The 12,413-nt window shown below is 56.2% G+C and overlaps 1 protein-coding gene across 8 annotated transcripts in view; it reads right to left on the bottom strand.

Annotated features, from left to right (window-relative positions):
- The window catches only part of LOC143166536 (ankyrin repeat and fibronectin type-III domain-containing protein 1-like), a 269,972-nt gene that overhangs the window by 34,415 nt on the left and 223,144 nt on the right, over positions 1-12,413 (bottom strand). For 5 of the 8 annotated variants that reach the window (XM_076350966.1, XM_076350965.1, XM_076350969.1 and 2 more), the window contains one exon: positions 7,182-7,310. The exons of the other annotated variants lie outside the window; for them this stretch is intronic. In XM_076350966.1, the coding sequence (XP_076207081.1) occupies positions 7,182-7,310 (129 nt within the window). The remainder of the gene's footprint in view (positions 1-7,181; positions 7,311-12,413) is intronic. 8 annotated transcript variants of the gene reach the window in all.

Raw genomic sequence — 12,413 nt, 5'->3', positions numbered from 1 at the left:
TGAACAGCAGTTACCCTTAAGCCTCTATCTGTTTGCAGATGACTCATAGGTAATGAGGATAAAAGGTGATTTTCCGCAAATAAATAATTCCTTTCAAATGCTTTCCTAAAGGCAAACACAACTTTCAGGGAGTTATTTTGAGGGCTCGCTCCTCCCCATTCCCATCAGCAAGTCCCTCACAGTCACTGGTGAATCACTGTCCCACCAGCTCTGCGGGAGAGCAAACTCCTGCTCCCTCCATACACGCAGAGGCACTGACCGTGGCCATCCTCAGGGTGCCGGGGATAAAGCCAAGCTCTTGAACCACATGCTTATTTCAACACCGAAAGCTCTGGGGCTCCCTAGCCGGTGTCCACCTCGCCCATGGAGAGGTGTCCTGGGAGGGTGGGGGGATGGTGGCACCGGCAGCAGGCAGCCAAGCCCCCCCTCCTGCCCCGGTACAGGGGGGTCTCCACAGACAGGGCTGTCCTTGTTCGCTGGGGCTGCAGCTCCTCTCGACCGCATTTATCGCCCGTAAACCGACTTTCTAGTAGCCTGCTGATGGCAACGTCAATCTGCCACGCCGGGGGGAAGCTCCGGCTGCCCGGAGCCCTTGGGCAAGGGGCCCTGCTGCGGGCTGGCTCCCTGGGTAGCCGGGACGCCCCGGCAGACCACAGCGTGGTGTGGACGTCCAGCTCCCATACGGCTAATTCAATAAGTCACAGATACCATGACTTCATAAGGCAGAGAGGCTCCACAGCTATTAGGGGAATTGGGAGCGGGGGGAGGAGGAGCTGAAATGGAGAAGGGATGGAGACGGGGAGGGTGGAGAGGGGGAAGCTAAGACAAGCAGCAGAACAAAACATCCCATAAATCATGAGGAGCTGCTGAAATACCAGAACAAATGACCCCATAGCTTGGCCATTGTTCCCGAGCGAGGGCTTAAAGCGCTCCCAGTCGAGACAAAGCGCCTCGCGTTTCATTTCAACGCCGTGCCGGCCCGTCCAGGCCCCACGCTCAGCACAACCGAGCCGGAGGCGGCTGTGTTTCACCCTGAATCGATGGCCAGGACCGGTGGGATGGGGGAGGCGAAGCTTTCAGCAAGGCTGGCTGCCCCACACCACAGCCGGTGCAGACGTGGTGCCCACATCTCAGCCTGCCCAGAGCATCTCTTGGCTCCCAGATGCCCACACACCTCCCAGGCCCTGGCACTCTTCCCCTTCCACTGAAAGGCTCAGGGCCTGGTTTTCCCTCTTATTTTCCCTCGCTCAGGCTAAGAGCTTCCTCAACTGGGAAGAGAAGGGGCTCCAAGCCTCCCCTTGGACATGTGGCCTAAGTCAAGAGTAAGACAGCTCAAGTAGGGCTGTGAAACCCGGAGGAGCTCTGACCCCTCTGTCTTTACGATGCTGCTCCTCCCCGTCTCCCAAAAAGTTGCTGACAATTCACTTTGTGCTGGCTCCCCCTGGCAAATGGACGACTGTCAAGCAAAGGGTCCTGGGGAAAGTCCTGTATGACCATAGACTACTGCAATGGAATCAGTGCAAGGCTCTCGTCAAGGTTTGCAGTAGCAGCTCTCCAGTGCACTGGCTCAGGAACAGTCAGACGGATCAGCTGGCAGCTCAGCACCTCCCATGGGCTCTGCAGCCCCCTGGGACCATGGCACTTGGGTGCCAGAAGGTGAGGAGCCTGCAGATGGGGACAGGTTGTCTGCACTGCCTGCCCACGTCAGCTGACAGCAGCTATGGAAGGAGACCGAGCAGTGCCAGGCACCTCCATGGCACAGATTTCATGCCCCAGGCACAGCAATTTAGGGAGAATTTCCGCACCACACGAGACCACTTTAACCCAAAGGGGGAATATTATTGCATTATAAAACTTTAAATAACTTTCATGAAAACTCTTCCATTAAAAACCTTTTGCTTTATAACCAAACCTGAAACACGGGGCAGAGTACGGCAGCAGTCGTGTGTGCCACCTCTGCCAGCCTGATGGTGCCAGCGTGGTTCCTGTGTCCGGCGGCTGCAGCTCCTGCCCTCATGGCACCGCGGTCTCATCGCAGAGGGATGCCCGCCAGCCATTACACTCAGCACCGGTGCTGGGACATCGCAGGAAAACCACTCTGCACCTTCCCATCCGGGTGGGCACCGTCTGCACTCGAAGCTGCTGGGCAGGCAGGTCTCTGCGCATCCCCCTCTTCGGCAGAGGGGAAGCGAGGATCTGAGATTCAGCAACATGCCAGGGGTCAGGCAGCAAAACAAGACGCAGGCAGGACTGAACCCGAGCTGGCTGGCTGCCTCTAACCACCAGACGACATGCTCCTGCCAGCGTTGCTTTAACAGCTCGTGGTGGGCAGCCAACGAGCAGAACCGAGATAAGGGGATGGGGGAAGCAAGGAATGCGCTGCATTTTTCCTGAGCCACCATGGGAATAAGCTATTCCGACCACGGATCACAGGGAGGCTGTCTGACATGAACAACTCGAGGAGCCCAAATAGAAAAGGCAGCAAGTAGAAGTAAACAATCAAGAAGAAGAAAACAGAGAAGAAAATCAGGGTGGACAACAAGAGGTGAGTACGGGAAAAGACAAGCAGAGGAACAAATGGAAGAAGGAAAACCAGACCGAGAGGTAGGAAAGGAAAAGGAAGAGACAAATGGATGCCAGGAGGACAAACCTGCCGGGGTTGGAACTCCCGATGAGCACCAGAGCTGGAAGGATGCGAGAGCGGGACAGAGGCTCCCAGGCTCTGCACACGCAAGAGTAAACCAGCAGATTGCAGCCCTTTTATTGGATTAAGACTCGCTTAAGAGGCAAGATAAATGTGGATCATTTCTCAGGTGACATGCACAAGAGGAGCGGAGGCTCTCTTTGCCGTGTTTCCCCCTAAGGGGGGAGAAAAGGGATTGCTGGCGTTTTGGGGTTGCTGTAGGGACAGCGGGAGGTCTCCACAGGAGCCATCAGCTTTCAACTTCTTCGCTCCAACAGCAGAAGGTGGCGAGCTTCAAATAAAGAGTGCTTTTGTCTTGCACGCCTTCGTGCTATTTAGGCTTTGGAACTAGATTAGTATCACAGACCAGCAGAAAGCAGAGCTTTAATAAATTGGACCCAAAATCCTTCCTTGCCTCAATTGCCAGTTTTTGCCTCATTTGGAGCTCAAGCTGCCTCACGAGCCACAGCATGCACCGTCCAGCAAAGAGGAGGAGAAAGGAATCAGCAAAGCTAAATAAAACCAGACAGGAGCAGCCCTCAGGTTTCTCCCCCAAGCTTGGGAAAGCCTTGCACTACCCTGCCCCCCACGGTGCTTCTCTCCGGGCACCTCCCAGCAGCAAGACACCGGCTCGTGGGAGCAACGGGCTGAGGTGATACGGCACATTCACGGGCCCTAACACTGGGGACTTTGTGGTGCTGGCTTTTAAAAAAAATAGCCTAAAAAAAGCCTAATAATGAAGTATTTATTTCAGTAAACAACATATGAATGAAAGAAGTGTTTTCTCAATACTTCATTTTTTCCTTGCCTTCTCTCCCTTCCCCCCAGCAATTTTTTTTTAATAAGTGGAACTAACGAGGCTTCGCTCACTGACGGCCGAGCTCAGGAGCAGGACCGCGCTCCGCTTGCCCAGTGCAGCACATAAACACGTGCCATGCGAATAAAGCCTGCCTTGTGCCTGGGGAGAAACACGACCCGTGAGCGCGTCCCAGCCGGCGAGCAGGGGAGATGTGCTCCGATGGACGCATGGACCGTGAGACCTGTGACGGGAGCATCCCTGCACTTTTGGGTAGGCAGTGTGGGACATTCAGCACCTTATTTATTGTGGTAGCAAATAACTGCATCTCCTGGCCCAGAGAACTGCCATCGCCCAGGGACCCTGCCCCGCAGGGCTTCGAGGTGTCCCCAGGGACAGGGAGAAGGGCCAAGGGGAGATGAAGGGATCTATTGTCCCCATCCTACCTGGCAGCGCTCAGTGTAGGGGACACGGTGTCAGGCAGACACTGTGACGCTGTACAGCTCCTTCTCTTCTACCTCGGCTCCATCCAGCCCTACCTGAGCACTGTACAACTGGGAACTGGAAAACTGGCTCAGCTTGCCCTGTGTGGGCATGAGAGGTAAGGATGCTTTCTGCTATGGCAGAGACACAAGGGGTTGGACTGATGGTTTTTTGGTAGGCATTTCAGGCAGAAAACACTAATCCCTCCGCCAGACTGACACCCAGCTTTTCAAAGCAACGGGCACTGATGATGCTGTGCTTATAATCTCTACCTCCTCCCTGGCAACAGGTAAGAGCAGGTCCAGGAGCCCTTCCTTGCCTTCAAGCCTTGGGATTAAGATGGGCAGGATTCTCAGAGGCCGCTGATTTGGGAAAACACAGTCCCTCACTCTTCCATCGCCCTCCTACCTGCATGGGATGGGCTGAACCTCCCATCGTACACAGCGTGGATGTTCACCCTTTGCACAGAGGCAGGTAAAACAATGCAATGATGACCTTGGGTTAAGCTTATAAATACATACAGATTTGATGCATGTAAATATTTGCTCTGGAAACCAAACTAGGCATCTGTAGATTTCCAAGGGCATGAGCCATGCTTTCTGTCGGCCACAGGGTGCAGCAGCCTTGCCTGCAGCCCAGGACCTCCCGTGCAAGGCACGGGGCAAGCAGGGGCAGCGACACCTGTGGCTCCAAAGGCCCCTTCCCTGTGTGCAACACGATGGTTTGGAGCGACTAACCGAGCACGCTGATCCTGCTACGATGATCCCGGGTCCCTGAAGACGTACAAGGGATGCAGAGAAACGATGTTTCACACCAGGGAAAAGGCCAGGTGCTCCCTTTGCAGGACGCGGCTGCAGAGGAGGCTGGTGCTTGCATGGGAAAAGCATCCGAGTGCTTCTCCAAGGGCAAGCATGCACGTGTGGACCAGGCACATGCACCGCCGGCATGCATGAAAACCTGTCTGCAGTGTGCCTGTCTTGCCGGGGAGGCAGCACTCTGTGGTTCGTGTGCAGGTGCCCCCAGCCGCTCTTTGGAAATTTGGCTTGTGTGCAGGTAAAAGCCAATTAAATTCCTGCACAGCAACAACACAGCTAGCACAGCTCCCAGGTTGTCGGCTTAACCACGGCAACAGGGAGAGGATTAACAAGCACTTCGAGATGGTCGAGGAGCAGGCGGTGGGCAGGGTCCTTGGCAGCAACACTGCTGCCCACTCAGCTCCTCGTCACCACGACCCCCCTGGGTCACCCCTCTGCTGTGTCCTGCTGCTGAGTGCCAGCGAGTCCCAGCACCCGAGTCCCAGCACCACGGCCCACCTAAGCCCGGCTGCCAGGCTGGACGTCTGATCCAGCTCAAGATGTCTCCAGCCACAGGTAAAAGACACAACCGCAGGGCAGTTCTCCTCCTCCTGGCCAGACCAGCCATGCCTGTGTCCCTGCAGGAGCGGTGACATCAGGTCCTTCTCTTTCAGGCCTCACGCTTTCCAGCCTCGATCTCCAACGCAATGACATGTGGCAAACCGAAGGCAAAGGCAATTCCTCCTCACCAAGAGCTCATTTCCAAGCTGGCTTACCAAAACCCCATAAAATAGCATCATCTACCACTGCTGCGGTGTCGCTGCTGTACAAGGTGCTTTGCAAACTAATACAAGACAGATGGTTTCCCCCAGCAAAATGCTACAGAGCAAGTGAAAATGCACCACAAATATACCTTGACACAGCAGGGCTAAAATGAGATCCAGGGGCTTCAGAGAGACATTTAAAGGGAGAAAAAAGATTTCTTGACTCCTCTTGCTTCTTTATTATGAATAAAGAGAAACTTTGTTTTTAATGAGTTCTTTGCTTCTTTTCCTATTTGGCATATTACAAATTCACATATTTGTCTATTTGGAAGATTCATAGTAATTGCAGAACAGCTTTCCTGATGACATCGTTTCAGCAAAGGGAAGAAAGTTGTGCAACTGGAGAAGAAAGCAATCTGTCACCAAATAGCTTAAATTCTTTGTCTGGCCTCATTAATACCTAGTTAGCTTTGATGCCTAACTAACCTCACAGATAGAGGAAGCCTTTGAGGAGGACTCCACAACCTCACACTGAAGTGTTAGAACATGCAATAAATGCCAGAAAGATCTCCAAAAAAAGCAGGGAAAACAAAAACCAAATTCGACATTCTTGCAATTTCTAAGCATTTCTTTTTTTCTTTCTTTTTTTTTTTTAAAGTTTTACCCTCCTTTATCCATCTAAGGAAGCAGAAAGCAATGCAATTTCCAGTTCTTTTAAATATCCTTAGCAGGTCACCTCTAACGCTGGGAGGGTTCACTGTGATCTACTTCCAAGGCTGTTGCATCAGAGCTTAGAAACCCAGGATAAATTACTCCCTGCTCAAGCAGGGACTGCAGTTTGAGACCTGTGCTCGGCATGAGGGGCCCCACAGGTGCCGCAGCAGCAGCAGCATCGGGGAAGGAGGGAGCACTGCATCCCTCCGGGGTGGGCATATGGGGCTGCCCTGGGGGGTGGCTCATGCTGGGGCAGCCCTGTACCCTCACCCCACTCACCCCAGGCACGGCGCTAGCAGGGAGTCCCTGCAGCTCCCGGTGCCCCTGTGGCTCCCGGTGCCCCCATGCGGGATGCGGCCATCCCGCCATGGCTCTCAGCTCTGGTTTATCCAACGGAGGTGCGTCGGGCAGCAAGGGACCGTGGGATGCATCCTCCGGCAGCTCCTATAAGGAGCGCAGGGAGGGAAGGGAAGGGAAGGGAAGGGAAGGGAAGGGAAGGGAAGGGAAGGGAAGGGAAGGGAAGGGAAGGGAAGGGAAGGGAAGGGAAGGGAAGGGAAGGGAAGGGAAGGGAAGGGAAGGGAAGGGAAGGGAAGGGAAGGGGAGCAGCTGGCGGTGGGGGCTGCCAGAGGTCATGCGCTCACATGCCCCAGCCCAGCAGACACGCATGTCCATGTCCCACGTGAGCCCCAAAAGACCCCCATGGCTCAGCCCCCCAAGGAAGGAGCCGCCCAGGGCTGCCCGTTGCTCCTTGTACTGGGGTGAGGGGGGATGTTTTGCCTTGATACCCTGGGGGAGCTTCTGCAGCAGACGGAGGGGTTTGAAGGGGTGTTGTCCCATGGGACATTGCTTGGACAGGGACAGAGAGTGGCAGCAGTGGGGACAGGGGACAGGAGGGGGACTGGAGAGGCAGGAGCTCCTTTCTCCCAGCCCTGTCCTGCAGGTCTTACCATTCAATGCTCAGAGACCTGGGCCGGAAGGCAGACAGCTCGGCCGAGGCATACTCAGCTTTCCTTCTCTTCTCCTGCTTCTGCTTAACCGACAAGCGGTGGGCAAACTTAGAGAGGCTGCTTTCCGACCTGGGGAAGGGGAGAGGAAAGGCATTAATGTCACTGAAGCACCCCGGCTCCCAGCGGCAGGTCCACGGCACAATGCCAGGTGATGTTCAGAGCTGAAAGGAGGGGGCTCCTGGAGTGTCAGCGGCACTGGGATGGGGTGGTACCAGCCTCGGGGGGAAGAAGTGGAGCAGTAGCAGGTTTAGCATTGCTTCGTGAAGCCAGGACCAGCACGGGTCCATGGTATGCTGTTAGCAAAACCGAAGCTGTGAGCCTGGCAGGCTGAGTTAGCACCAGGTCCTGCTCCTCACTGCAGCAAAATCACCTCCCTAGGTCATATGCTCCTGCCCAAATGCCAACCAGTGATGGCCAACACTGGAGAAATGCCGGCTGCTTCTGCTTCTTGCAGTGCCTGCCCGAGAGGGGTCGGGCAGCCAGGGAAGCATCGGTGGAGAGAAGCAAAGTGGACCTCTGCCACGGCCACACGCTCCTTCAGAGAAGCCCCAGAGCCCCTGTGGACTCCCAGCTGGGGCTCTCAAACACTGAGATGGCTTTCCTGTTGAGGGCTGACATGGAAATCAGCCCATGTCAGAGATGTTTTGGGGGAGGAAACAGAAACACCTGCGAGCAAACGGGTTCAGCCGCAGGACCCGCCTGCGCTGACAAAGCCCCTTCCTGCTGGGTGGGATGCTCCAGTGTCAGTCCCAGTTCCTGGGACCAGGGCGAAGAGCATCCCCAGGCTCTGGGGCCATGCTGCACACCCCCCTCTACCCTGGCTCCCTCCAGAAGAGAACCACTGTCCTGAGGCACAACCGCACCGTCTCTGAGTCCACAGCGCGCAGACACCCCGGTGCCCACTGTGCCGAGGGCCAGCACCCCCCGCTTGCAACCGAACACGGTGCAACAACCCATCCCTGCTGCCAATTCACCAGGAGCAGAGGTGGGAGCAAGGGAGGAGCAGCCTGGGGAGCTGGGACACCCTGACTTGGGCACACAACCAGGCTGGTGCCATCTGCCAGCCCTGCCGTGCACACTGGCATGGCCGCTGCCTCTCCTCCTCCTTTGGTCCTGCGCCAGCATGACCTGCTCCCACCGCTCAGCTGGCCCCGGGCTGGGCAGGGAAGGGGATAGGAGCGATTTGACAGAGGTCCCAGGGGATGAGGAACAGACCTGAGGGGAGACTTTGAACCTACACACATTGCTAAAGCCCATCCTCCTCTCCTCTCGAGTCCTGACTGGCTTCAACCAAAGAAAATACCTCCAAAAAAAGAAAGAAAAGAAGGTATTTCTCAGAAACGAGAGCTCCCTGCCTTTCCTCACAATAATTAAGCCAACCACGACCAGCTAACAGTTTTTTTCCTGATACATTTTAAACACAGACATCTTCAATTCATTAACTCGGGTTATTGATTTATTTTTCAGCTTATGAATTGCTGTTGCTGGGGACGGGGTGGAGACAGCTTTCTGGAGAAGGCTCTCGTCTCTCCGATCACCGCTGGGAAAGAGCCACTCAGACCTTCCAGGGTCATTCTTTACATTCTTGAGAAGAAATACTACTTTGATGTAAAGGATGAGGTTTGCCTTAAAAGAAACCCAACAAGAAACCCAAACCCCAGCTTCCCCCGGCTCGCAGCCAGAGGAAGAGGCGTTCGAAGAGGAGCGATCCAGGCGCCTTGTGAAAGCCCATCGAGCAGAGCCCTGCACTAACACCATCCCCACCACCTTGCCTCTCCTTTGACCTGGTGTCAAAGCTTGGCCGTAATGAATAAGATCCCAATTTAGGGAGGAGTGGGCACTGACCGCTGATGCTCTGCAGCAGCCCCCAGGGCGGTGTGGACCCCGGAGCAAGCCGGGCTCAGGGCTGACCCAGGGATGGGGCTGGGTGGTGGGCATGGGTGCTGCTGGCTTCCTATAGCACCTCCTTGGCGGCATTTGACTGTTCCCACTGCGGCAGCCCTAACACTGCCCAGCTTTCCACCTCCCCAGGAGAGGCTCCTGCTACCCTGCAGGGGTGAGGACTCCATACCCAGCTGCCAGGACACTAGGGATGTTGATCTCCTCGGATTTGGGGACTGCCTGGAGAACGTTGTCCTGTTTGCTATGCTCACCCCATACCCACCACGCTCCCTGCACCATTACAGCCACCCCTCCCAAACTGGTCCCCAGCAGAGATGGAGGGCCTGGGAAATCCCAAACCACCTGCACGGATGCAAGAAGGCAGCTGTCCCCCGCGACAAACAAGTGCCTCTGTCGTGCTGGTACGTGCGTCTTGTGAACACCACCACCGGGACAATTACACACCCAGGAGGTTTACTCAGATGCATCCACCTGCCCCAAGCAGGGAAGGAGCAGCCACTGGATAGAGCCAATAGCATCTGCCAAGAAGAGCCGGCAGGGGAAGACAGAGTGACGTGCCGAAAGGGCTCGACATGAAGGAGCATTATAAGTCCCTGGGGGTAGGGATGGCTCATGCGAGGTGTGCCGGCGGGGCTGGAGAAGCCACGTGGGTGCTTGGGGGAGTGTGGCCTCGCTGTCACTCCCCCCACGGCACAGCATCGTACAAGCCAAAAGGTGACCAAGAATCTTGAGATGTTGGGTGCTGCTTTCACCCTCTAGACTCACCTTCCAGCCTAGCAGTTGCCCAGCCACAGAGGATTTCACCCACCGCCTCCAACTGCTCACAGCCATGTTAAGGGAGATGGCTGCGACCGTTGTGATGGGCCAGCACCTCCTCCTTGAGAGCTGTCAGCAACTCATCCAGCTTCTCTCAACCTGGTACGAAACAGCCTCCTCTCACCTCTGCCGGACCCAAAAGCTCCAGCAGAAGCATCACCAATTAGAAAGCCAGGAGCACATTACAGTATATCATCTGGTTATTTATACAGTGCTGCTTTACATAAACTGTACTGCAGAAGAGGGAATGAATCATACCTGCTCTGCCATGGCTGCACGCAGGCAAACGCAGTCCAATGCTGGCAGCCTGCTCTGCCCTACTCCCCTCGCCCCTCCAAGGCCCTGCTTGTGGGTCAGCTTTCCTGAGCTCCTTGTGCTGGGGCTGCTCCGGTCCCCCAGGGTCGGGATGCTCCCAGGGTCAGGATATTCCTGCAGCCGCGCTGGGCATTGTGCCCCGGGTCTGTGCTCTGCGGGTGGCAGCGGCAGTGAGCCTCTAACACGGGAGGGGGATGCTGCAGGGACCACACTTTTATTTCCCAAGTGCTTTCCAAACACTAATAGATGCCCCTGTCCCTTGAGAAAGATCAATGTTAGGGATCTTAAGGTAGAGGCAGGGAAACTGAGGCACGGAGAGGCTATGCGAGTAAGGCAGGTTCCCTATGGCTGTTGGCATCCATCCTCTTGTGCACTTCACTGATGGGCAAGATTTTCATGCCTTCTCCCGTCAGTACCAGCATGCTTGGCACCACAAGTGCGGGTCTGGGGAACAGACAGCCCCAGGGAGCCACTGCCGCCTTGAGCCAGCTTCTTCCCAGCCATGGGATGGGGACAAGGCCAGCACCGCTCCCCCAGCCCTGCCCGCTGCATGGAGTGCTCATGGTCCAGCCCGGGCAGGATTTGGGGTGGCCTGCCCAGCCCACCATAAGAAGCAGCATCTCTGCAGCAGCTCAGCATTGGCGCTGCCGGGGCTTGGTGGACCCAGCCTGCTGCACCGGCACCTGCCAAGGCTCCCTGGCATGTCACCGAGGAACCGAGGGGACACGAGGGGAAAACCATCAATTGAAACATCAACCGCAGAGCTGGGAAGAATTGTCTCCTGACAACCAGAGGAGGTTGTTCAGCTACTGTGCTGTATCATAAATCACACCTCTATGACTTGCCATCTGTCAGCCAGATTACACATGTTCAGAGTCCCATGTCAGTGTTTAAGTCAGAACACAGCATCTTTTCCCCATAAATAATTATCGGCCCTGGAGACTCTTGCAGCAATACCCATCCTCAGCCCTTCCCTCCAAACCTCCCGGCAGAGCAGAGCTGGCAGCGCTGGGAAGGCAGGAATGCCGCTGCCGGCGGGGCGTGGGGATGCAAAGTCCACACGCGACATCTCCCCCATAAAACCACCACTTTGTGCGCACATGGGGGCAGCAGGACCTGGCGTGGCAAACAACCCCTTGGCATCAGCCACAGCACCCAGCCCTCACCGCAGGCGTGGAGCAGGAAGGGGCAGCCAGAGGCAGACGCTGCTGCTGAAGGAAGATGGGGACAGTGCTGTCCCCAGCCTGGTGTGTGCTGATGGGCCCCCAGGGTGTTCAACCAGGAGGAGCAGAGGGTGCCCAGAGCAGCACTCGGACCCTCGCTGCCAGCACAGCTCAGCCCAGCCAAGGGGGAAGACTCTGGCTCAGCGCAGGGCACAGCTCCCAGGCCAGCTGCGCTGCCCGAAAGTGCTGTGTGACACTAGCCTGATGCTCATCCCTTCACCAGGCACATTTTCTGGGGGTCTGACCCCCAGCATGGGTGACTGCCAAAACCCCCGGCTCGCTGAGGCAGTGGGAACGCAGGCAGAGCAGAGACACGGCAGGCTGGCAGCCCGGCCACGTCCTGCCTGTGGCTCAACCAGCTCACTGAGCCATCACAGGACGCAGCATCCCAGCACAAAAATCCACTCAGCTGCCCTTTTGGATGAGGACAAGGGTCTGAAGTGCCGCCCTCCACCCCCTCGCTGGTCAGGCAGGCGGATGAGCAATGACATTTCCCAAAGCTGACTTAGTACAGAAATACACAGGGACTCAATTCATCCCTCCGGCTTCACCAGCCATGCACAGGCGTGAATCCGACCAGGGGTTTGCAATGCCTCACTGCCACGTCCCCCACACCATGCCACAACTGGAAAGTGATGACAAGCAAAATCCCTGTCCCCTCTGCTCCATGGCCCTCCCTCTCCCCTGCAGTGGCCCTTGGAGGGACATCATGGGCTGCCTCTGCAAAAAGCAGTGCATTTCAGCAGTTTGCAGCTGTCAGAGTGAGCGTCTGCCCACAGAAGCCCAGGTGCTCGTGCGGTGCCTCACCCAGCCACTGGCACTGCAAGACCTGGCCATGTTGTGGCTGGAGCTGCAGGGCAGACTGCGGTCTGTGCAGGTACAGCTGCACCGTGCCGTGGGTGCGGGATAACCAAGG

The sequence above is a fragment of the Aptenodytes patagonicus genome, chromosome 13, assembly GCF_965638725.1.
Source record: "Aptenodytes patagonicus chromosome 13, bAptPat1.pri.cur, whole genome shotgun sequence".
Lineage (NCBI taxonomy): Eukaryota > Metazoa > Chordata > Aves > Sphenisciformes > Spheniscidae > Aptenodytes > Aptenodytes patagonicus.
The sequence above is the reverse complement of the archived record's forward strand: the minus strand, read 5'-3'. Positions and strand labels throughout refer to the sequence as shown.